General features: G+C 40.7%; 1 protein-coding gene across 15 annotated transcripts in view; it reads right to left on the bottom strand.

The window, feature by feature from the left end:
• The window catches only part of LOC128700135 (Ca[2+]-channel protein alpha[[1]] subunit D), a gene marked incomplete at its 5' end in the record, with an annotated part of 794,286 nt that overhangs the window by 587,456 nt on the left and 181,457 nt on the right, over positions 1-25,373 (bottom strand). For all 15 annotated transcript variants that reach the window (XM_070100780.1, XM_070100771.1, XM_070100781.1 and 12 more), the window contains 1 exon segment: positions 24,731-24,831. In XM_070100780.1, coding sequence (XP_069956881.1) covers positions 24,731-24,831 — 101 coding nt within the window.

Genomic DNA, 25,373 nt, shown 5'->3' with positions numbered 1-25,373 from the left:
ATAGATGGGGTTGTAAGAGAAGTGAATGCTCAGGTGTTGGTAAGATGTGTTGGGTTAAAAGATAAAGAATCTAACACAAAGTGGGAGTTGTCACAGTTGCTATTTGCTGATGACACTGTGCTTTTGAGAGACTCTGAAGAGAAGTTGCAGAGGTTGGTGGATGAGATTGGTAGGGTATGTAAAAGAAGAAAATTAAAAGTGAATATAGGAAAGACTAAGGTGATGAGGATAACAAAATAATTAGGTGATGAAAGATTGGATATCAGATTGGAGGGGAGAGAGTATGGAGGAGGTGAATGTATTCAGATATTTAGGATTGGACATGTCAGCAGAAGGGTCTATGAAAAATGAGGTGATTTATAGAAATGACGAGGGGAAAAAGGTGAGTGGTGCACTGAGGAGTCTGTGGAGATAAAGAACTTTATCCATGGAAGTAAAGAGGGAAAAGTATGAGAGTATAGTTATACCAACACTCTCATGTGGGTATGAAGCATGGGTGGTGAATGTTTCAACAAGAAAGCTGGAGGCAGTGGAGATGTCGTGTCTGAGGGCAATGTGTGGTGTGAATATAATGCTGAGAATTTGTAGTTTGGATATTAGGAGCAGCTGCGGGATTACCAAAACTATTACCCAGAGGGCTGAGGAGGGGTTGCTGAGGTGGTTCAGACATGTAGAGGAGATGGAACAAAATAGCATGACTTCGAGAACATATAAATCTGTAGTGGAGGGAAGGCGGGGTAGAGGTCAGCCTACGAAAGGCTGGAGGGAGAGGGTAAAGGAAGTTTTGTGTGCAAAGGGCTTAGACCTCCAGCAAGCATGCATGAGTGTGTTAGATAGGAGCAAATGGAGATAAATGGTTTCTAGGACTTGACTTGTGGAGGGAGTAGTAGGTAAATCTGGGGTGCCAGGGGTAAATGAAAATGGGAAGCCTTTAATTGAGCTATGTGTAGAAAGAGGTTTGGTAATAAGTAATACATATTTTATGAAAAAGTGGAAAAATAAATATTCAAGGTATGATATAGCACGTAACGAAAGTACAGTAGTTTGTTAGATTATATATTGGTGGATAAAAGATTGATGGGTAGGCTTCAGGATGTACATGTTTATAGAGGGGCAACTGATATACTGGATCATTATTTAGTTGTAGCTACAGTTAGAGTAAGAGGTAGATGGGACAAAAAGAAAATGGCACCAACAAGTAAGAGTGAGGTGAAAGTGTATAAACTAAGGGAGGAAGAAGTTTGGGTGAGATATAAGTAACTATTGGCAAAAAGGTGGGCTAGTGCAAGTATGAGTAGTGGAGAGGTTGAAGAGGGTTGGAATAGTTTTAAAACTGCAGTATTAGAATGTGGGGAAGAAGTTTGTGGCTATAGGAGGATGGGTGCAGGAGGAAAGAAGAGTGATTGGTGGAATGAAGTAAAGGGTGTGATAAAAGAGAAAAAGGAAGCTTATGAGAGGTTTTTACACAGCAGAAGTGTTATAAGAAGAGCAGAGTAAATGGATAGTAAAAGAAAGGTGAGTGGTGAGAGAGTGCAAAAGGAGAGCAGATGATAGAGTGGGAGAGGCACTGTCATTTCAGAAATTTTGATGAAGAAAAAATTTTGGAGTGAGATAAACAAGAAAACCTAGGGAATGAATGGATTTGTCAGTTAAGAACAGAGTAGGGGAGTTAGTAGATGGGGAGATGGAGGTATTGGGTAGGTGGCAGGAACATTTTGAGGAACTTTTAAATGTCGATGAAGAAAGGGAGGCGGTAATTTCATGCACTGGCCAGAGAGGTACACCATCTTTTAGGAGTGAAGAAGAACAAAATGTGAGTGTGGGGGAGGTGCGTGAAGCATTACGTAGAATGAAAGGGGGTAAAGGAGCTGGAACTGATGAGATCATGACAGAAATGTTAAAAGCAGGGGGGGATATAGTGTTGGAGCAGTTGGTATTTTTGTTTAATAAATGTATGAAAGAGGGGAAGGTACCTAGGGATTGGCAGAGAGCATGTATAATTCCTTCATATAAAGGGAAGGGGGCCAAAAGTGATTGTAAAAATTATAGGGGAATAAGTTTACTGAGTATACCAGGAAAAGTGTATGGTAGGGTTATTATTGAAAGAATTAGAGGCAAGACAGAATGCAGGACTGTAGATGAGGAAGGAGGTTTCAGAGTGGGTAGGGTATGTGTAGATTGAAGCACATATGTGAACAGTATTTAGATAAAGGTAGGGAAGTTTTCATAGCATTAACGGATTTAGAAAAGGCATATGATAGAGTGGATAGGGGAGCAATGTGGCATTTGTTCCAAGTATAGTGGACCCCTGAGTTTCGGCAGCATCGACTATCATGAAATTCGACTTTCGGCAAGCTTTTTCAGCAAAATTTGGCCTCGAGTTTCGTGATTAGACTCGTGATTCAGCGACCATCCGGTACCCGTCCGCCCGTCACTGTGCACACAAAGCCAGTCTCCCACGCCATTCACTCTCAGTGTGCCATTGTTTACCAACACGTGACTAACACCCCGCAGGTTCATACGTAATAATCCATTGTTTTTTGTGATTGCAACTGCTAAATAAGTCACCATGGTCCCAAGGAAAGCTAGTGCAAGCCCTTTGGTAAAGAAAGTGAAGAACACGATCCAGAGGGATTTTCAAGGGTTTGAGGCAGACCCTTACCCTGCCGACCCTCTGCCTGTTGTGGAAGGTGTTGTGGCATTGGGCAAGTCCATGGGGTTGGAGGTGAGTGATGGGGATGTGGAAGAGTTGGTGGAGGACCACAGGGAAGAGCTAACCACTGACGAACTGCAAGAGCTTCAACTGGAACAGCATCAGACCACAGCTGAGGAACTTGCTTCAGAGGAGGAGGAAACGAATGAAGGAGGTGCCTACTTCAGTGATTAAGGGCGCGTGTTCAAAGTGGAATGCGTTGCAAAGTTTTGTTGAAAAGTATCACCCTGACCAAGCCGAAACAAGCCATATCTGCAACATGTTCAGTGACAAAACCTTGTCCCACTTCAGGCAAATCATAAAGAAATGCCAGAAACAGACCTCTCTGGATAGATATTTTGTGCGACAGGGGTCCAGTGATTCTCAAGTTGTTCCCGGTGGCATTAAAAGAAGAAGGGAAGTATCCCCAGAAAAGGACTTGCTACCTGAAGTCCTAGTGGAAGGAGATTCTCCTTCCAAATAATAGTGTACACCTTCCTCTTATCCCCTCCTCCCGTCTTCCATCTACCCAGAAGTCTTGAGTAAAGGTAAGTGTAATGTTATTATTATTTTTTATATGCATGTATGGTAGGGCCCCACTTATATGGCAGGTTAGGTTCCAGGCTACCGCCGTAAAGTGGAAATCGCCGTAAAGTGGAACACCCTTTTTTCCACTTATAAATGCATACAAATACTAGATAACAAGTTTACACTAACATATATTAAGTTAGCAATAGAACTAGGCATCAAAAAACAATAAAAAAGTACAATACACACATAGTGCACTCATTACTTACCTTAAAATATTTATAGACTTAATCTAGGGTGAGACAAGTAGTATTTATTGTAAGAAATCAAGTGTGGTATGTATGGTAGTCAGCCGGGCTACCATACCAGGCCACCCCACCTACACATAATATTCTATTACATTTAAGCATCCCAGAGCAATAAAATGCATATACAGTTTACTCATTACTTACCTTAAAATATTTGTAGTCTTAATCTAGGGTGAGATGAGTAATATTTATTGTAAAAAATCAAGTGTGGTATGTATGGTAGTCAGCCGGGCTACCATACCAGGCCAACCCACCCACACATACAGTAAGGCCCCGCTTTATGGCGTTTTGCCTTACGGCATTCCGCTAATATGGCGATGTCAAATTATGACCAAAATTTGCTATACAGCAAGCGGTCTTTCAAATATGGCACCCCCCACCAGGCTTGTTTACATTTTCCGTGACCTCATCTATTATGTCAGGAAATTTTCCAAAATTTTGAGTGTTTTAAAGTTACTGCATATTTTATATGTACTCTGATAATTATACTTAAGTGTACCTGTACCTAAATATACTTACACACTGTGCTGGTGTGCAGGTACACATTAAAATTGCTAAGTCTCTCTCTACTCATGACACAAATACTACGTAATAATAATCACTCTTGGGCACACTAAATGTCTTATTTTACATCAATATAGGCATTTTCATTAATCCATCTATGATATTTTCCTCAAAATTATATATGAAACCCATTACATAGCATATAAACATGATACATACACTCACAGAATAAAATTTGATGTAAATATGAGATTTGTTTACAAAGCAGCTGTGTAGGTAGTGTCGGAAGAATTACGTTTTCTCTAGCCAAACTGGGGGATACCTGTAGAAAAATATTCTTTTCATATGCCTTTACACTATATATAGCAATTCACGACCCTTGTAGGTTTAGTGCTTTTTATAATAATAAATAATAATAATAATACTATTATTATTATTAATAATAATTTTTTTTTTTTTCAACAAGTCGGCCATCTCCCACCGAGGCAGGGTGACCCAAAAAAGAAAGAAAATCCCCAACAAGAAAATACTTTCATCATCATTCAACACTTTCACCACACTCGCACATTATCACTGTTTTTGCAGAGGTGCTCAGAACACAACAGTCTAGAAGCATACACATATAAAGATACACAACATATCCCTCCAAACTGCCAATATCCCAAACCCCTCCTTTAAAGTGCAGGCATTGTACTTCCCATTTCCAGGACTCAAGTCCGACTATATGAAAATAACCGGTTTCCCTGAATCCCTTCACTAAATATTACCCTGCTCACACTCCAACAGATCGTCAGGTCCCAAGTACCATTCGTCTCCATTCACTCCTATCTAACACGCTCACGCACGCTTGCTGGAAGTCCAAGCCCCTTGCCCACAAAACCTCCTTTACCCCCACTCTCCAACCCTTTCGAGGACGACCCCTACCCCGCCTTCCTTCCCCTATAGATTTATATGCTTTCCATGTCATTCTACTTTGATCCATTCTCTCTAAATGACCAAACCACCTCAACAACCCCTCTTCTGCCCTCTGACTAATACTTTTATTAACTCCACACCTTCTCCTAATTTCCACACTGCGAATTTTCTGCATAATATTTACACCACACATTGCCCTTAAACAGGACATCTCCACTGCCTCCAACCGTCTCCTCGCTGCTGCATTTACCACCCAAGCTTCACACCCATATAAGAGTGTTGGTACTACTATACTTTCATACATTCCCTTCTTTGCCTCCATAGATAACGTTTTTTGACTCCACATATACCTCAACGCACCACTCACCTTTTTTCCCTCATCAATTCTATGATTAACCTCATCCTTCATAAATCCATCCGCCGACACGTCAACTCCCAAGTATCTGAAAACATTCACTTCTTCCATACTCCTCCTCCCCAATTTGATATCCAATTTTTCTTTATCTAAATCATTTGACACCCTCATCACCTTACTCTTTTCTATGTTCACTTTCAACTTTCTACCTTTACACACATTCCCAAACTCATCCACTAACCTTTGCAATTTTTCTTTAGAATCTCCCATAAGCACAGTATCATCAGCAAAAAGTAACTGTGTCAATTCCCATTTTGAATTTGATTCCCCATAATTTAATCCCACCCCTCTCCCAAACACCCTAGCATTTACTTCTTTTACAACCCCATCTATAAATATATTAAACAACCATGGTGACATTACACATCCCTGTCTAAGACCTACTTTTACCGGGAAGTAGTCTCCCTCTCTTCTACACACCCTAACCTGAGCCTCACTTTCCTCATAAAAACTCTTTACATCATTTAATAACTTACCACCTATTCCATATACTTGCAACATCTGCCACATTGCTCCTCTATCCACTCTATCATATGCCTTTTCTAAATCCATAAATGCAATAAAAACTTCTCTACCTTTATTTAAATCTGTTCACATATATGCTTCAATGTAAACACTTGATCTACACATCCCCTACCCACTCTGAAACCTTCTTGCTCATCCACAACCCTACATTCTGTCTTACCTCTAATTCTTTCAATTATAACCCTACCGTACACTTTTCCTGGTATACTCAGTAAACTTATTTCTCTATAATTTTTACAATCTCTTTTGTCCCCTTTCCCTTTATATATAGGGACTATACATGCTCTCCGCCAATCCCTAGGTACCTTCCCCTCTTTCATACATTTATTAAACAAAAGTACCAACCACTCCAACACGATATCCCCCCCTGATTTTAACATTTCTGTCATGATCTCATCAGTTCCTGCTGCTTTACCCCCTTTCATTCTACGGAATGCCTCACGTACGTCCCCCACACTTACATTCTGCTCTTCTTCACTCCTAAAAGATGGTATACCTCCCTGACCAGTGCATGAAATTACCACCTCTCTTTCTTCCTTAACATTTAAAAGTTCCTCAAAATATTCTCGCCATCTACCTAATACCTCCATCTCCCCATCTACTAACTCCCCTACTCTATTTTTAACTGACATGCGCTTGCATATTTCAAATCTTACCTTACTAATAGGTATCAGTATGTCACCATTAAAGACACAGCATCAACAACACAGCCACTTGATACTGGAGTTCTGCAGGGAAGTGTCCTTGGTCCCCTGCTCTTCCTCATATACATCAATGATCTTCCAAACTTATCTCAACACCTGAACCCCATTCTCTTTGCTGACGACACGACTTATGTCATCTCTCACCCTAATCTTGCCACCCTCAACACCATTGTTAATGAGGAGCTGATCAAAATATCGACTTGGATGACAGCCAATAAACTTACGCTTAACACTGACAAAACCTACTACATTATGTTTGGTAGCAGAGCAGGAGATGCGCAAATTAACATTAAGATCGACAACACTCTAATTGCCAGGCATAATGAGGGCAAATTCCTAGGCCTATACCTTGACAACAACCTGAACTTCAGCACCCATATCCAACACATAACCAAAAAAGTATCCAAAACGGTTGGGATCCTCTCCAAGATACGATACTACGTGCCGCAAACTGCCCTTCTCACACTATACCATTCACTTATATATCCATACCTCACCTATGCTATCTGTGCTTGGGGTTCAACTGCAGCAACACACCTAAAGCCAATAATAACCCAACAAAAAGCTGCAGTAAGAATAATCACTAAATCCCATCCTTGGCAACACCCCCCCCCCACTCTTCATAGATCTAAACTTACTCCCTGTTCAGTACATCCACACTTACTACTGTGCAATCTACATCTACAGGACCTTAAATTCCAATATTAACCTTGACCTAAAACACTTTCTTGATAGTTGCGACAGAACCCACAGGCACAACACCAGACACAAACATCTCTATGACATTCCCTGTGTCCAACTAAACCTTTACAAAAATTCAATGTATGTCAAAGGCCCTAAAATCTGGAACACCCTACCTGAAAATTCTAGAACTGCAGACACATTCATCACCTTCAAAACTACCATCAGAAAACATCTTATCTCCCTGATACACCCTGTCAACTAATTACACGAATACCACCTGGTGGTTAACACTTACACTCACTCACCCATTTGACCATAAACAGAAATATCAATCTCAATCTCAAAATAATGAATCTTAACTAGTCATAAGTTGGCCTGTGATACTCCAATACTGAAACTATGTATAGTGCCAAAACAAAAGCATTCACATTGTTAAACTCACAAACTAGTATTTAGTCACTTAGCCATAATACCAACTAACCTCATAATTTTGTAATATTTTAAACTTAAAATTTAATTTAAGTCTGCCCGAAATGCCTAGCCATGCTAGGTGTTCTTGTGGTACACTCTGTAATTATTATTTTACTACATGTAAACCACACAATAACCAAATTCTGTAAACTCAGCATTGTAATCCTTATAGAATTTTGACAAATCCATACTTTCCCTAGGCTTTCTTAACTTGTTTAACTCACTCCAAAATTTTTTCTTATTTTCATTAAAATTTCTTGACAGTGCCTCTCCCACTCTATCATCTGCTCTCCTTTTGCACTCTCTCACCACTCTCTTCACCTTTATTTTACTCTCCATATACTCTGCTCTTCTTATAACGCTTCTGCTTTGTAAAAACCTCTCATAAGCTACCTTTTTCTCTTTTATCACACCCTTTACTTCATCATTCCACCAATCACTCCTCTTTCCTCCTGCCCCCACCCTCCTATAACCACAAACTTCTGCCCCACATTCTAATATTGCATTTTTAGAACTATTCAAACCCTCTTCAACCCCCCCACTACTCATCTTTGCACTAGCCCACCTTTCTGCCAATAGTCGCTTATATCTCACCCGAACTTCCTCCTCCCTTAGTTTATACACTTTCACCTCCCTCTTACTTGTTGTTGCCACCTTCCTCCTTTCCCATCTACCTCTTACTCTAACTGTAGCTACAACTAAATAATGATCCGATATATCAGTTGCCCCTCTATAAACATGTACATCCTGGAGCCTACCCATCAACCTTTTATCCACCAATACATAATCTAATAAACTACTTTCATTACGTGCTATATCATACCTTGTATATTTATTTATCCTCTTTTTCATAAAATATGTATTACTTATTACCAAATCTCTTTCTATACATAGCTCAATTAAAGGCTCCCCATTTACATTTACCCCTGGCACCCCAAATTTACCTACTACTCCCTCCATAACATTTTTACTCACTTTAGCATTGAAATCCCCAACCACCATTACTCTCACACTTGATTCAAAACTCCCCATGCATTCACTCAACATTTCCCAAAATCTCTCTCTCTCCTCTACACTTCTCTCTTCTCCAGGTGCATACACGCTTATTATAACCCACTTTTCACATCCAATCTTTATTTTACTCCACATAATCCTTGAATTAATACATTTATACTCCCTCTTTTCCCGCCATAGCTTATCCTTCAACATTATTGCTACTCCTTCTTTAGCTCTAACTCTATTTGAAACCCCTGACCTAATCCCATTTATTCCTCTCTATATCATTTGCACAACATCCACGCACATTCAGACTTCCCACTTTGACAATTTTCTTATTATTATTCTTTTTAGTAATCTTTACAGGAAAATGGGTTACTAGCCCAATGTTCCCGGCATTTTAGTTGACTTTTACAACAAGCATGGCTTACGGAGGAAAGATTCTTATTCCACTTCACCATGGATATAAAAGGAAAAGTAATAAGACCAAGAACTATTAAGATAAAATCAAAGAAAACTCAGATGAGTGTGTATAAATAAACGTGTACATATATGTGTAGTGTGACCTAAGTGTAAGTAGAAGTAGCAAGACGTACCTGTAATCTTGCATATTTATGAGACTGACAAAAGACACCAGCAATCCTACCATCATGTAAAACAATTACAGGCTTTCGTTTTACACTCACTTGGCAGGACAGTAGTACCTCCCTGGGTGGTTGCTGTCTACCAACCTACTATATATTATTTAAAAAAATTTACACGATGTTTATAAATGAATTCATTTTTCTAATGTAGGTTTTTGGTGCATGTGTGGTGGGTTCATGAACTGATTTACAATATATCACGATTAAGAATGATGAGATTATTTTTACAGTGCTCATTTTCTTATGACATTGTAGATATCCCACAAACTGAAAATTAATCACAGAAATTAGTTAAAAATCTCTCAGTGGGTTTTCTACATAAAAAATTTTTTAATTATAACATCCTGGTCAATATCCACATTAACTAGATATTGATTTTTTAACAAATTGGCCATCTCCCTCCAAGGCAGATTGACCCAAAGAAGAAAACACATTCTCTCACACTGATATTTAAAAAATATGGCCAACAAAATAAATTAAGAAGCAAAAGCAATCATGACAAATACTGTACATATTTATAAGATGAGATAAGATAAGATACTTTTATTTCAGCATGATACAATATTTGTACAGGGGTGAATGACATTTAGGTGTGCATGCAGAAAGCCCCTTAATATGCAGAGCATTTTGGGCCAACTTCAGACTAATCTGAGATTAATAAGACAATGACAAGGGAATTATTATTATAATAAAAAGAGAAGTGCTAAATCTACAAGGTTCATACAGCACCGCCAGGCAGGGAAGGATGCAGGGGTATTGGGTAGCAAGAGGGAGGGATGATTATTAGGTTATGGAGTGCAGCAGGGCAGTGGACAGTGCAAGGGTAGAGGGTAGCAAGAGATTAGGTAGAAAGGGCTGTGAGTAGTACTTGAGGCATCATCATCAGAGTTTGTGCAGTAAATCAGTTGCTGTCAAAAAGTCAATGAGAGAGTATGGGTTAAAGGAGGGACCATAAATAAGAAGGGAAGGTAAAGTAAGGGCAGTAGAGTGGTGACGACGGAAGTAAATTCTGCACGCTCGTTGATAGAGTGGGAAGTCCAACAGAACATGGCTAACAGAAACTGGAACCTGACAATTCTCACAGAGTGGAACAGGGCACCTCTCCATGAGATACCCATGAGTAAGACGACTGTGGCCAATGCAAAGATGGGAGAGAGTAGTCTCCCAACCTAGATACTGATAAGAAGACAGGCAGAAACCTTTACTCGGTTTAATAGAATGTAATTTATTATGGAGCAGATCAGACCAACGTTGTTGCCAATGGCTGCGAAGATGGGTGGCAATTACAGTAAAATAGTCAGTGAATGGAACACCTCTATATGAAACCAGGAGGTCATGTACTGCTAACTGCACAGCAGTGTCTGCCTATTCATTGCCATGTATGTCAACATGACCAGGGACCCAACAAAAAACAATATCTTTGTGTTTGCTAGAGATATGGCATAACCAAAGTTGGATACAAAGAACCAGGGGAAGAGGTGTATCAGATTTTTGTATAGCCTGTAAAGCACTAAGGGAGTCTGAAACGACCACAAATGGTGACACAGGCATAGATGCAATACGGCTAAGTGCTACGAGAATGGCATACAATTCAGCCATAAAAATGCTAGCCAGGGATAATAAATGCTCTCGCACAATGCTGTCTGGAAATACTGCTGCGAATCCAACACCAACAGAAGACTTGGAACTATCAGTGTACACTGTGATGGCATGAGAATGAGATCAAAAGTGGTTAAGAAAAAGAGAGCGAGAAGCCTCCGTAGGCAGTTGGTCTTTCGTGCATGGCAGTGGGAAAGAACAGATACGAACCATCGGAACTTCTCAAGGGAGTAGGGAAAAGTGAGATGCTACATGAACATAGAAAGGTGGTAAATGAAGAGAAGACAAGAGTGAATGTAGGTGAAGAGAAAAGGGACGGAGTAAACAGGGGCAACGAACAAATAAAGAATATCTACTAACATCAGTAACCATCCTATATGTAGAAGGATTGCGGAGGTCATGAGAGCAAACATAATAGCGAAGGCAATGAGCATCATGGCGATCGGACAAGGATGGAATATTCGCCTCCGTACAGAGGCTCTCAACTGGTGAAGAGTGAAAAGCACCGAGGCATAAACGTAATCCCTGGTGAGGGGTGGGATTGAGGCTAGAGAGAGTTGCAGGAGAGGCTGCTGAATATATCTAGTCGCCATAATCAAGTTTCGATAAAATTAGTGTTGAATGTAGTTGAAGGAGAGTTCTACGATCAGCTCCCCCATGAAAGATGGGCGAGTGTTTTAAGGAGGTTCAGCTATCTATGAGAAGTTACCTTTAGAGAGGTAATGTGAGGTTTCGAGGATAACCTACAGTCAAACAGAAGGCCAAGAAACCTGATTGTATCACGTTCTGGGACACGCGAGCCATATAGGTACAATGGGTGATCAGAGATGACAGATCGTCTAGCAAAAGTAATTTGGCGACTTTTAATACTAGAAAATTTAAACACATGAGTGGTGGCCCAATTGGAAACATGGTTGACCACATGCTCGAGAGAAACTGTAATGTGGTGACAGTCAGTGCCTGCACAACCTATAGCAAAGTCATCAACATAAAGCCATGACCAAATAATGGATGGAAGACTCGAGGCCAGATCATTAATGGCCAGGAGAAAAAGTGTTGTGCTCAGAACACACCACTGGGGGACACCTTCAGCTTGGACAAAGTCTGGGGAAAGGATATTATTAACCCGAACACAGAAGTGTCTTTTAGCTAAGAAGTTCTTAAGGAAAAATGGCAGATTGCCTCAGAGGCCTAAGGAGTGGGTTTGGGCCAAGATATTATACCTCCAAGTTGTGTCATATGCCTTCTGAAGGTCAAAAAAAGATGGTGATAACTGAATGGTTATTGGCAAAGACATTACGGACACACGTATCTAAGCGTAGTGAGGGGTCAATGGTAGAGCGGCCCTTGCGAAAGCCATATTGACTAGTGGAGAGATTGTTGTGTGTCCCTAAATACCACATCAAATGGCTATTTACCAGACGTTCCATCACGTTGCAAACTGCACTGGTAAGAGCAATGGGATGATAGTGGGAGGCATCATGTCCCATAGTACCCAATTTGTGGAAAGGGAGAACAATGGCAGATTTCCACAGCTGGGGAAGAACTCCTTGTGACCAACTAAGATTAACCCTTAAACGGTCCAAACAGATCGACGTAGTGCTACAAACATAGATCTACTTTTTTTACATATTTTCAAATATAACAAAAAAAAAATGTAGATAAAAGTTTTTTTACACGTTTTCAAATATTAAACAAAAAAGATCTACATCTTTTTACATACTTTCAGATGTTGAAAAAATGTATATATACATTTGGACCGTTTAAGGGTTAAAGAGTTGTATCTGGGTGCCTCTGCAAAGACAGTGATTATGAATGAGTGTGGTGAAAGTGTTGAATAATGATGAAGTATTTTATTTTTGGGGATTTTCTTTCCTTTTGGGTCACCCTGCCTCAGTGGGATATGGCTGACTTGTTGGGGGGAAGAGGGGGGGAGGGAGAAGAGGACTGCAAGGGCTGACCAACAAATGCTGTAGCATACGAATATGAATGCCGTCAGACCCAGCTGCTGATGACCGGTAAGCTGAGTGTGTTGCCTCCAGTTCCAGAAGTATAAATGCCACATTATAAAATTCTTCTCTGATAGAAGAAAAGTTTAAGGGCTCTAACCCTCTGGCAGACTTTGAGTAATGAAACGAGGAGCACAGATGAAGCCCCTGAGAGACACGGACAAGGTGATTACCTGTTTCAGTGGCAACAGTTAGTTTAATATGTTTATTATGCACCCCATACCCATCCTGTGGGCGTTAGTCAAAAGATTACAGAGGTACATAATTGGTCAAGGGACTGGACTCAAAAGTTTTGATAGCCGATCAAGTTACAGAAGTAATGCACTCACAATTTACAAAGGTAATGAACTCCAGGTAGGTCTGGTCACAATCATGACAAGTTACAAAGGTATTTACAGATTACAGAGGTATGTAATGGGTCCAGGGACTGGGCCCCCAAAGTTTTGATTGCTGAACTAGGTACAAAGGTAATGAACTCACAAGTTACAAAGGTAATGAATCCTGTAAGAATGGTTACTTACGTTTATACATGGCTACAATCATGAACAAATTATAGAGTAATAAACAAGAGGGTTTACGATATCAACACCGGCAACCCAGAGAACAGGAGCCAGGTCAGGAGAGTATTTACCTCTCAGTTTCCATACTTTTTTCCCAGACTGCACTCATAGAGGAAGCAGAAGTGATGGCAGAAACATAATCCCACCAGCAAGTGCGTTTAGTGTCACAGATGTCATGGTGAGCAACTGCTCTCTTCTGCTTAAAATCAAGGAGTCTCTCTGTGGTTTTATTCTACCAGTACCTGCCCCACGCAGCACGTTTCAAACATACTGCCCGAGCACAAGCAGGAGATCACCAAGGCACGCACTTCTGAGAATTCCTGCCCAGGTTTGAGATATAGAATGTGAAGCTGCAGTTAAAACTGAGGTTAAGAAGAGGTGTAACAGCTCATCAATGGTGGGCAAAGATGGAACCTTACTAAAAGCAGTTAGATGTGAGTAAAGGTCCCAATTTGCTCAGTCAACTAATTCCCAGCATGGGCTATGAGGTGGTGGTGAATACAAAGGCGAAGGAAGGATGATTAGAAAATGATCGCTGTCCTGCAAGTCTGGGAGGACGGACCAGGTAAAGTCTAGTACAGTTGAGGAAGAGTAGACCGAGAAATTGATGCAAGAGAGAGAATGAGTACAAGGATCAAAATGGATGGGAGCACCCGTATTTAAAACATGGAGGGGAAGAGAAGCGAGAAAAGCCTCCATCTGAATACTGCGAAGGTCACCACAGTGGGAACCCCACCCCAGAGGAAATGGTGGACATTAAAATCGTCAAGTAAGAGAAGTGGTGGCAGTGAGGAAGCAACCAGAAATGTAAAATCTGGGATAATGACCAAGAAGGAGAAAGATACAAAGAACAGATTGTATACCACTTATTCGAGTGGATACAGGCTGCAGTGTAATGCAGCAAAGTATGAGCAAAGAGCTGACAGTATGGAATACCAGTGCATATAAAATGTGCACTTTCATTAACCCTTTGGCTGTTTTGGTCGTATATACGTATACTTCTTACAAACCAATGTGTTTGATGTACGTGTATATATATATTCAAAAATTCTAGCGGCTTCAAATCAAGCAGGAGAAAGCTGGTAGGCCCACATGTGAGAGAATGGGTCTGTGTGGTCAGTGTGCACCATATAAAAAAAATCCTGCAGTACGCAGTGCATAATGAGAAAAAAAAAACTCCGACCGTGTTTTTGGATTAAAACGCCGACTTTGAGGTGTATTTTTGTGTAGTAATCATGGTTGTATTCTTATTTTCTTGGTCTCATTTGATAGAATGGAAAACATATTATAGAAATATAAGTGATTTTGATTGGTTTTACTAGGAAAAGGATCTTGAAATGGAGCTCAAAGTGGTAGAAATGTTAAATTTTTGCCGATGTTCAAGAGTAAACAAATGACGTCATTGTCCAATAAATCTCCAACCACCCATTCTAATACGCAGTCACAAATTGATTGACGTTATTTATATACTTATTACAATATTGCAGTAGTCTGCATAACAGTAAATCTTCTATTTTTTGTGTGAATAAAAACTCAAAATAGAAAGCAAGATTATAACAGGGGCCTGGAGATGTGACCGATGAACAGAGAAAATGTTATTTTAGCACCAGGAATGTCTGCATTGTTCATTCTGGACCCTATTGTGAAACTGACATTTTTTAATTTGCATGAAACTGGCCAAATTGCCAATTTCTGACCACTTTATTGGGTAGTTGAAATCAGTAAATGGGCGGTTTCTTGTACTCACTCGATAGAACAAATAGAGTTCTATAGAAATAGCTATGAGTTTGGTGGGCTGGAACAATGGAATTGGCTGAAAATAGAGCTCAAAGTGGGCGACCTCAGAGATATTAACAAATCAGCATTTTCCCCCACTTTGAGCCCTATTTTTGGCTAATTCCATTGTTCCAGTCGACCAAACTCATAACTATTTCTTTAGTACTCCATTTGTTCTATCGATTGAGTACACAAAACTGCCCATTTCCCAATCTCAACTACCCAATAAAGTGGTCAGAAATTGGCAATTTGGCCAAGTTCATGCAAATTAAAAAAATGTCAGCTTCAAAATAGGGTCCAGAATGAACAATACAGACATTCCTGGCTCTAAAATAACATTTTCTTTGTTCATCAGTCACGTCTCCAGGCCCCTCTGATATTACTTTTGCTTTCTATTTTGAATTTTTATTCAAACAAAATACAGAAGATTTACTGTTATGCAGACTACTGCAATATTGCAATAATTGTATAAATAATGTCAACCCATTCATGACTGCATATTAGAATGGCTACTTGGACATTTATTGGATAATGACATCATTTGTTTACTTTTGAACATCTGCAAAAATCAAACATTTCCCATATTTTGAGCTCCATTTCAAGGTTGTTTTCATAGTAAACCCAATCAAAATCACCTCTGTTTCTATATGTTTTCCATTCTATCAAATGAGATCAAGAAAACATGAATACAACTATAAATACCATATGAAAATAGACCACAAAGTCGGTGTTTTAATTAAAAAAAAAACGGTCAGTTTTTTTTTTCTCATTATGCACTGCGTGCTGCAAGATTTTTTTATATGGTGCACACTGACCACATAGACCCATTCTCTCACATGTGGGCCTACCAGCTTTCTCCTGCTTGATTTGAAGCCGCTAGAATTCATGAGTGTATATATACGTCAAACACGGTGGCTCCTAAGACGTACAGTATATATATGACCGAAACAGTCAACGGGTTAATACAAGTGAGAGGTAGTAATGTGGAGTAGGGTTCGGTAAAATAATTTTGAAATTGCACACAACATCTACCTTACAAGCAATGGTGCAGGTGGTAATATTTATGGATTGGTAGAATTAAAAGCCAGGAGGTTACACAATAAGGCTAATTAGCAGTTGTTTTAGTTGATTTGGTTAATATTGCAAGATAAGATGATTTTTTAGCAAAGTCCTAAATTTATAAGCTGTCAGGGGATCCTTGACCTGTTCCAGTAGCGAGTTCCAGATCTTCGGGCCCTTTATGTGCATAGCGTTCTTGCATAGTGAGACTGACTCGAGGGATGTTGAAAAGTGCCTTATGCATTGTATTGTGGCTGTGCATTCTGTTGTAACTGTCAAGGAGTTGTTTTAGGGGAAGGTTTACAGTGGAGTTTAACCCTTTCAGGGTCAAGAGGCCCTCTCCTAAACTTGTTCTCAGGGTTGAAAATTTTTTGATAAAAAATAAAAATTATTTTTTCTTATGAAATGATAGAGAATCTTTTCCCTATCACAATGACACCAAAAGTATGAAATTTGATGGAAAACTTATGGAATTATGCTCTCGCAAAGTTAGCAGCATTGATGATGTTTACGCATTGGCGATTTTGCCCACTTTGAGCCCTATTTGCTGCCAATTCCAATGCACCAGAGGACAAAACTCTCAGCTATTTCGTTAAAACTCCATTTGTTCTATCGAATGAGTACAAGAAATCAGCCAATTACCGATTTCAACTATCCAAAAAAGTGGTCAGAAATTGGCAATTTTGCCAATTTCACACAAATTTGAAAAGATGCCAATTTCCAAATAGGGTCCAGAATAAACAAAACAGACATTCCTGGTACTAAAATAACATTTTCTGTGTTAATTAGTCACGGCCCCAGGCCCCTCTAACATTTCTTTTGCTTTCCACTTTGAACTTTTATTCCCACAAAAAATAGAAGATTTACTGTTATGCAGACTACTGCATTAGTGCAAAAATGGTATAAATGATATCAGTGCACTTATGAAAGAATATCAGACTTACCAATTGGAAGGTGGCATGATTCGTTTACTTTTGAACATTGGCAAAAATCGAACATTTCTGCTACTTTGAGCTCAATTTCAAGGTACTTTTCATTGTGAAACATATCAAAATCATATAAAATTCTGGGAAATATTGCTTCGAATTTAGGCCGTTTCAAATTTAGGCCAACCTTCTGTAACGGATTACAGCCAAAAAACGAGGTTCCACTGTATCTCTACCAACATGGCATAGGAGCGCCTTGCCATTACAGTGGACCCCCGCATACCGTTGGCATCACATAACGTTAAATCCGCATACTGATACATTTTATCACTAAAATTTTGCCTCGCATACCGCTAAAAAACCCGCTCAACACTATTCGTCCAAGACGCGTCTAATGTGCGGCCTGAGCCAGCCTCACATTCCGCCGGTGGCACTGTTTACAAGCCAGCCTCCGCGGTAACATCCAAGCATACAATCGGAACATTTCATATTATTACAACGTTTTTGGTGATTTTATCTACAAAATAAGTGACCATGGGCCCCAAGAAAGCTTCTAGTGTCAACCCTGTGGTAAAAAGGGTGAGAAATATTATCGAAATACTGTGGTACCATGGTCAACTGCTGATGCTGCTGCTGCTGCAGCACTGTCAGCTGCTGCTGCTGCTGTACCACCATCAGCTGCTGCTGCTGCTGTAGTACCATCTGCTGCTGCTGTAGTACCGTCTGCTGCTGCTGTAGCATCGTCTGCTGCTGCTGTAGCACTGTCAGCTGCTGCTGCTGCTGCTGCTGCTGTACCACCGTCAGCTGCTGCTGCTGCTGTAGTACCGTCTGCTGCTGCTGTAGCATCATCTGCTGCTGCTGTAGCACTGTCAGCTGCTGCTGCTGCTGTACCACCATCGGCTGCTGCTGCTGCTGCTGCTGTAGTACAGTCTGCTGCTGCTGTAGCATCGTCTGCTGCTGCTGTAGCATCGTCTGCTGCTGCTGTAGCACTGTCAGCTGCTGCTGCTGCTGCTGCTGCTGTAGCACCGTTGTTGGTGTGGCTTATTGAGAATACCAAGAAACAATTAACCCCAGAGGGTTAGCCACCCAGGATAACACAAAAAAGTCAGTGTCATCGAAGACTGTCTAACTTATTTCCATTGGGGTCCTTAATCTTGTCTCCCAGGATGCAACCCACACCAGTCGACTAACACCCAGGTGAACAGGGAAAAACGCCTGGAACTAGTGCTCATATTGGTGAATTTAAAGCCAGCAAAGGTTGGTTTGAGAGATTTAAGAATCGTAGTGGCATACACATTGTGATAAGGCCTGTTCTGGAAGAAAATGCCAAACAGGACCTACAGTACTCAGGAGGAAAAGGCACTCCCAGGACACAGTGTCTCATCAGTCATTGCTGCATCTTCAATAAAGGTAAGTGTCATTTATTCTTCATTTAGTAGAGTAGTACATGCACAATATATACTGTGCATGTACTACTCTACTATTGTGCATGTATCCTTCTCTTTGTGTGTAGGAAAATGCATATTTCATGTGGTAAAATTTTTTTTTTTCATACTTTTGGGTGTCTTGCACGGATTAATTTGATTTCCATTATTTCTTATGGGGAAAATTCATTCGCATAACGATAATTTCGCATAACAATGAGCTCTCATGAACTGATTAATATCGTTATGCGGGGGTCCACTGTACTATGGTCGGAAAGATAGGCAGTAGAGGAAGTTGGTCGATGAGTAAAAAACTTAGTCCACTGTGTAATTTGAAAAATAGTGTGTAAAGGGAGTGCATGATGTGCCAGTCGTTTCTAAGAAGAATGAGAAGGAAGCGAAGAAGTATCATCTGGGAATGATCTTGGGCATTTAGGTGTGGGACCAAAGTGGGTCCAACATGGTACAGATGGGAGATCCAAAAATTGCCGCACCGTAGAGGGCGAAGTCAGAAGCATAGTCAAAGAAGAGTGGAGGTAAGATGTATCGAAGGAGTCAGTCAAAACCCCAGTACCTGAAGCGGGTGACAAAATGGCAAGAGGTACAAGGGCATTAGGAATGTCCAGAGTGGTCAAACAACGAGGCAGGGTCAGAACAGAGTGTGGTATCAGTAAGGGGCCTGGGGGTAAGCAGGTTCATAGATTTAGGACTCCATGGTTATGTCACTTCTTTCTTGTTGTTTTGTAGAAAAAAAGAAAGGAAAAAAAGAAAACAAAAAGGAGGGGGGAATGTAGAGGAATAGCTCCTAGAAGGCAAAAAAAGGCTGTAAATCCCCCTCTGTGCCTGAGAGGGCTTAAGTGCCACAAGTAGTGCAGATGCAGTATGGAACCTGTGCCATACCCTACCTTTCATGCCAGTAAACCAGCAATTCGGGATAGCAACCTTACATCCGCCGAGCCACCTCGGTGGACAAAAGAGAGGGCGGCCAGACACCCGCCAAAAAGCATACCTCCTTCGGCCACCACCCCCCCGGAATCTGACAGGTAGCCTCCAGAGGTACACTCGTCACCCGAAAGACGCCCAAAGCCAAACCCCGGGAGACCGGAGAGGGATCGGGACACCTCCAGGTGATCCAGATTCCACAGCAAACTACACCACTGCCAAGGACCTCAACAGAATGGGATGGACCCCAGTACCCTTCCCCCTACCTAGGAACTAGAGTGCCTGTGGGAAGAATCCCAAAGGCTGAAAATAGGAAGAGAATAGGGCAGGGATGGGGAGGAGGAAAGGGAAAAAGAGAGGATGGGATAGAGAAGGGGGGTAATTAGGTTTGGTCTATGAAGGAGACCATACTTAGAAAAACAAAATTTGGCCAAATGACTGTCAAAACTTTAAGCAAAGCATGAGAGAACTGCTCCCACAGTGAGGTGAACAGTGCACTGAGTTGGCGACATTCATTATTATTAAAATAATAATAATGTATTAGTATTATTATTAATTTAGGTAACTAGAGCACAGATCCAATTCCCTAGATCAAGAGCTCTTCACCAGCAACAAGGTTCCCTGATGCTGGTGAGGGGCTCTTGATCTAGGGAATTTGATCTGTGCTCCAGTTCCCTAAATAATAATAATTATTATTATTATTATAATAATAATAACAACAGAGCTTCAGTTCCCTAAATTAATAATAATAATAATACATAATATGTACATAATAATAATTCAGAATGCTGCCGCTAGTTGGCACAGCCGATGCCAAAACATCCAGTAAGCAGTATGCATGCTTACATCACTGTGGTAGTAGTTCTTTTGTGCTTGCTTGCACTTTTATACAGTCATCTGGCCAAATTTCTTTTTTCTAACCATGGGTCCTAAGGACAGTGCCGAGAAGAAAATGATGATGATTTCCATGGACTTAGCCAGGCAATACCTGGAGTTTACCTGGAGAGAGTTCCGGGGGTCAACGTCCATGCGGCCCGGTCTGTGACCAGGCCTCCTGGTGGATCAGAGTCTGATCAACCAGGTTGTTACTGCTGGCTGCATGCAATCCAACATATGAGCCACAGCCCGGCTGGTCAGGTACCGACTTTAGGTGCTTGTCAAGTGCCAGCTTGAAGACTGCCAGGGGTCTATTGGTAATCCCCCTTATGTATGCTGGGAGGCAGCTGAACAGTCTTGGACCCCTGACACTTATTGTATTGTCTCTTAACGTGCTAGTGACACCCCTGCTTTTCATTGGGGGGATGTTGCATTGTCTGCCAAGTCTTTAGCTTTTGTTGTGAGTGATTTTCATGTGCAAGTTCGGTACTAGTCCCTCTAGGATTTTCCAGGTGTATATAATCATGTATCTCTCCCGCCTGCATTCCAGGGAATACAGGCTCAGGAACTTCAAGCGCTCCCAGTACATTTATGATATGTAGATACTAAAGCTTTATCAGTTATGTTCAGTGATTAAACAAAACAAATTGTATCAGTTAAGTTCAACAATGAAACAAAACATTTTTGTTGTTGGAGGTTTGCTGAGCCACTGACATGATATGCCGCACCCTCAACCTCCCCCACCATCTCTACTCCAAGTGTGTAAGTACACATGCATTTTATATAAACAGTTTAATATTTCTCTACATTCTGTAGTGTATTATTATTTATTGTTTTTAAATACGATATTTCTAATTTATAAATGCATTGTTAGCCTCAAAAATATTCTGTTTTCTCTTACAATAAGAGCATGGGAAGATACTATAGTCAAAATGGGACAGGAAATGGCGGACACTTCCACCGCTAGCTCTGCCCCCATATTATGGCCTATTTTATTCATTCTAGATTATTAGTATTATAATCAAAAAGAAGAGCTAAACCACAAGGGCTATACAGTGCTGCAGGGCAGGAAGGAAGTGAGGGTATCAGGTGGTAAAAGGGAGATGGATGAGTAATAGGTTACGGAGAACAGCGGGGCAGTGGATGGTGAAAGGGTAGAGGGGAGCAAGAGATTGTTATTTAAGAGATTGAGGTAAAAAGGGCTGAGGGGAGTGCAAAAGGTATCATCATCAGAGTTTGTGGAGTAAATCAGTCGTTGTTAAGAAGTCAATGAGAGAGTCAGCATTAAAGGAGGGTCCATCAGCAAGAAGGGAAGGTAAAGAGAGAGTAGTAGAGCGGAGACAACGTTGGAGGTAAATTCTGCATGCTTGTTGATAGAGAGGGCAGTCTAACAGAATGTGGCTAATCGATACTGGAACCTGACACGTCTCACAGAGAGGAACAGGGTGCCTCTCCATGAGATACCCATGAGTAAGACGAGTGTGGCCAATGCGAAGGTGGGAGAGAGTAGTCTCCCAACCTCGGCACTGATGACAAGAAGATGGCCAGTAACCTATGCTCGGTTTAATAGAATGAAGTTTGTTACCGAGTAGAATTGACCAATGTTGTTGCCAATGGGTGTGAAGGTGGGTAGCTATTACAGCAAAATAGTCCAGAAATGGAACACCTCTATATGAAATTGGCAGGTCATGTACTGCTGACTGCGCAGCAGTGTCTGCCTGTTTATTGCCCTGTATGTCAACATGACCAGGGACCCAACAAAAAACAATATCTTTATGCTTGGTAGAGATACGGCGCAGCCAACGTTGGATACGGAGAACTAGGGGGTGAGGTATATCAAATTTCCGTATAGCCTGTAGAGCACTAAGGGAGTCTGAGACAAACACAAATGATGACACAGGCATAGTTGCAATACGAGTAAGTGCTGCAAGAATGGCATACAATTCAGCAGTAAAAATGCTAGCCGAAGATAGTAAATGCCTTCGTACGACACTGTCCGGAAACACTGCTGCGAATCCAACACCATCAGAAGACTTTGTACCCCACTGTTTTGTCTTCCCGTTGTCCCTTCAGCCTCCACTGTAAATACTTCCTGAAATCTCATGTTGAGCTCCTCACATACCTCCTGGTCGTTTCTTGTGAGCTCCCCACCTTCTTTCCTCAGCCTGATTACCTGGTCCTTGACTGCTGTCTTCCTCCTGATGTGGCTGTAGAGTAGTTTCGGATCAGACTTGACTTTCGATGCTATGTCATTTTCACACTGCCACTGCACCTCCCTCCTTATCTGTGCATACTTGTTTCTGGCTCGTCGACTAATCTCTTTATTCTCCTGAGTCCTTTGGCTTCTATACTTTTTCCATTCTCTAGAGCACTTAGTTTTTGCCTCCCTGCACCTTCGGGTAAACCAAGGGCTTGTTCTGTCCTTCCCATTATTTCTGTTACCCTTGGGAACAAACCTTTCCTATGCCTCCTTGCATTTTGTTGTTACAAAGTCCATCATTTCGTTTACTGATTTTCCTACCAACTCCTGTTCCTACTGAACATCCTGCATTAAGATCCTCATTCCTGTGTAGGCCCCCCTTTCATAGTTTAGCTTTTCCCTTTCTACTCCTGTTACCCTCTCGACTTTTAGCTCCACGATGTATTCAAAGCTCATAACTACGTCGTCACTAGCTCCAAGGGGCCTTTCATATGTGATGTGCTCAATGTCTGAGCTACTCAGGGTGAACTCGAGGTCCAGTCTTGCTGGTTCATCCTCCCCTCTCTCTCTCTGGTAGTATCCCTAACATGTTGGTGCATGAGATTTGCCATCACCACATCCATGGTGTGTGTGTGTGTGTGTGTGTGTGTGTGTGTGTGTGTGTGTGTGTGTGTGTGTGAGTGTGTGTGAGAGAGAGAGAGAGAGAGAGAGAGAGAGAGAGAGAGAGAGAGAGAGAGAGAGAGAGAGAGAGAGAGAGACAGAGAGACAGAGAGAGCATGAGAGGGAGAGAGTGAGAGAGAGAGAGAGAGACAGAGAGAGACAGAGAGAGACAGAGAGAGAGAGACAGAGAGAGAGAGACAGAGAGAGAGAGACAGAGACAGAGAGAGAGAGACAGAGACAGACAGAGAGAGACAGAGACAGAGACAGACAGAGAGAGACAGAGACAGAGACAGACAGAGAGAGACAGAGACAGAGACAGAGAGAGAGAGAGAGAGAGAGAGAGAGAGAGATGGCTCCAATTTCATCATGTTCCTTACTTGTATGTTTGTTTCATAACAATAAAAATACCTGTATGTATCATAACAATAAAAATGCTTTCAAATGAGCTGATGTAGGTAACAGCTCTTAGCTTGTCAATAAAGTTAGGAATCCTTGACCTGTAAATAGCTTGTCAATAAAGCTAGGGATCATTAACCTAACCTTGTCAAACCCTGTGTAAAAAAAAAAAAAAAAAAAAGAGCAAGAGTGAGAATGAGAGAGAGAATGAGACAGAGAGAGAGATAGGAATGCAGATTGAGATATAAGACAAATAGGTAGGGAGAGAGAGAAACTGAGACAATAAGTTGATGCATAACAAATTTTTAGTCTGTCACACAGTATTTTGCAGCATCTACCTAATGGACCACACAATTCTTAGATTGACTTTACACAAAACAAATTTCAGAAGGCAATGAGAAGATACACACAATAGAAATCACACAATGTACCAAAACAAAGCAAGGGATAATATCATTAAGAAAATGCTTCACATGTTCAAAAGCATTTTAGTATTTAATAAGTTATTATATTGCATAATGCTAAAAAGGAGACAAACTGACTTTTTTTTTGACAATAACACTAAACTACAATATTAACATATACATCATGCAGAACAAGACACTGAAAAGAAATACTTTGAAATACTATACTGCTTATTATTTAAATACAAAAGCATTACCAAAACTGAAATTCTTGAAGGATGATATGCTAGTCAAATAAAAGTACTAGAATTTTTTTCCTAGAAAAATATAGTTATATTAACTACTGTATATACTGTATATAACATTTACCAGAGACTATCCAATACCTATATACTAATGAAAATCAACTCAGCCTGAACCAATGCTCTTAAGCTATGCAATGAAGAGATGAAAATATTTATGACAACTGCATAAAACCTAACAAGTACAAACAAATTTATGTATCATTCTCACCTTCACCGAGGTCATCACCCTCATAATCATCATATTTCTCTCCATCATCATCCTCATCCATTTCTAGGTGAACTTTGGCATGGCTTGCAGCATCCCCATCTCTGTAAGTTCAAGAACACATTCAAAGCTTAACCCTTTGACTGTTTTCGACGTATAAATACGTCTTACGAGCCAATGTTTCTGACGTATATATACTCAATAATTCTAGCGGCTTCAAATCAAGCGGGAGAAAGCTGGTAGGCCCACATGTGAGAGAATGGGTCTGTGTGGTCAGTGTGCACCACATAAAAAAAATCCTGCAGCACACACTGCGTAATGAGAAAAAAAAAACTGATCGTTTTTTTGGAATAAAACGCAGACTTTGAGGTGTATTTTCGTATAGTATTTATCGTTGTATTCGCGTTTTCATGATCTTAGGTGATAAAATGGAAAACATATTACAGAAATAGAGATGATTTTCATTACTTTGACGATGAAAACGACCTTGAAACTGAGCTCAAATTAGCAGAAATGTTTGATTTTTACCAATGTTCAGGAGTAAACGAATCACACCACACGTCCAATACACGTCAACTGGGGAGTCTAATATTCTTTCACTAGTGCACTGATATTATTTATACCATTTTTACAATAATGCAGTAGT

Source organism: Cherax quadricarinatus, chromosome 74 (assembly GCF_038502225.1).
Source record: "Cherax quadricarinatus isolate ZL_2023a chromosome 74, ASM3850222v1, whole genome shotgun sequence".
In the NCBI taxonomy this organism is placed as follows: Eukaryota; Metazoa; Arthropoda; class Malacostraca; order Decapoda; family Parastacidae; genus Cherax; species Cherax quadricarinatus.
Note: the sequence above shows the minus strand (reverse complement) of the source record. Positions and strands in the feature narration are given on the sequence as shown.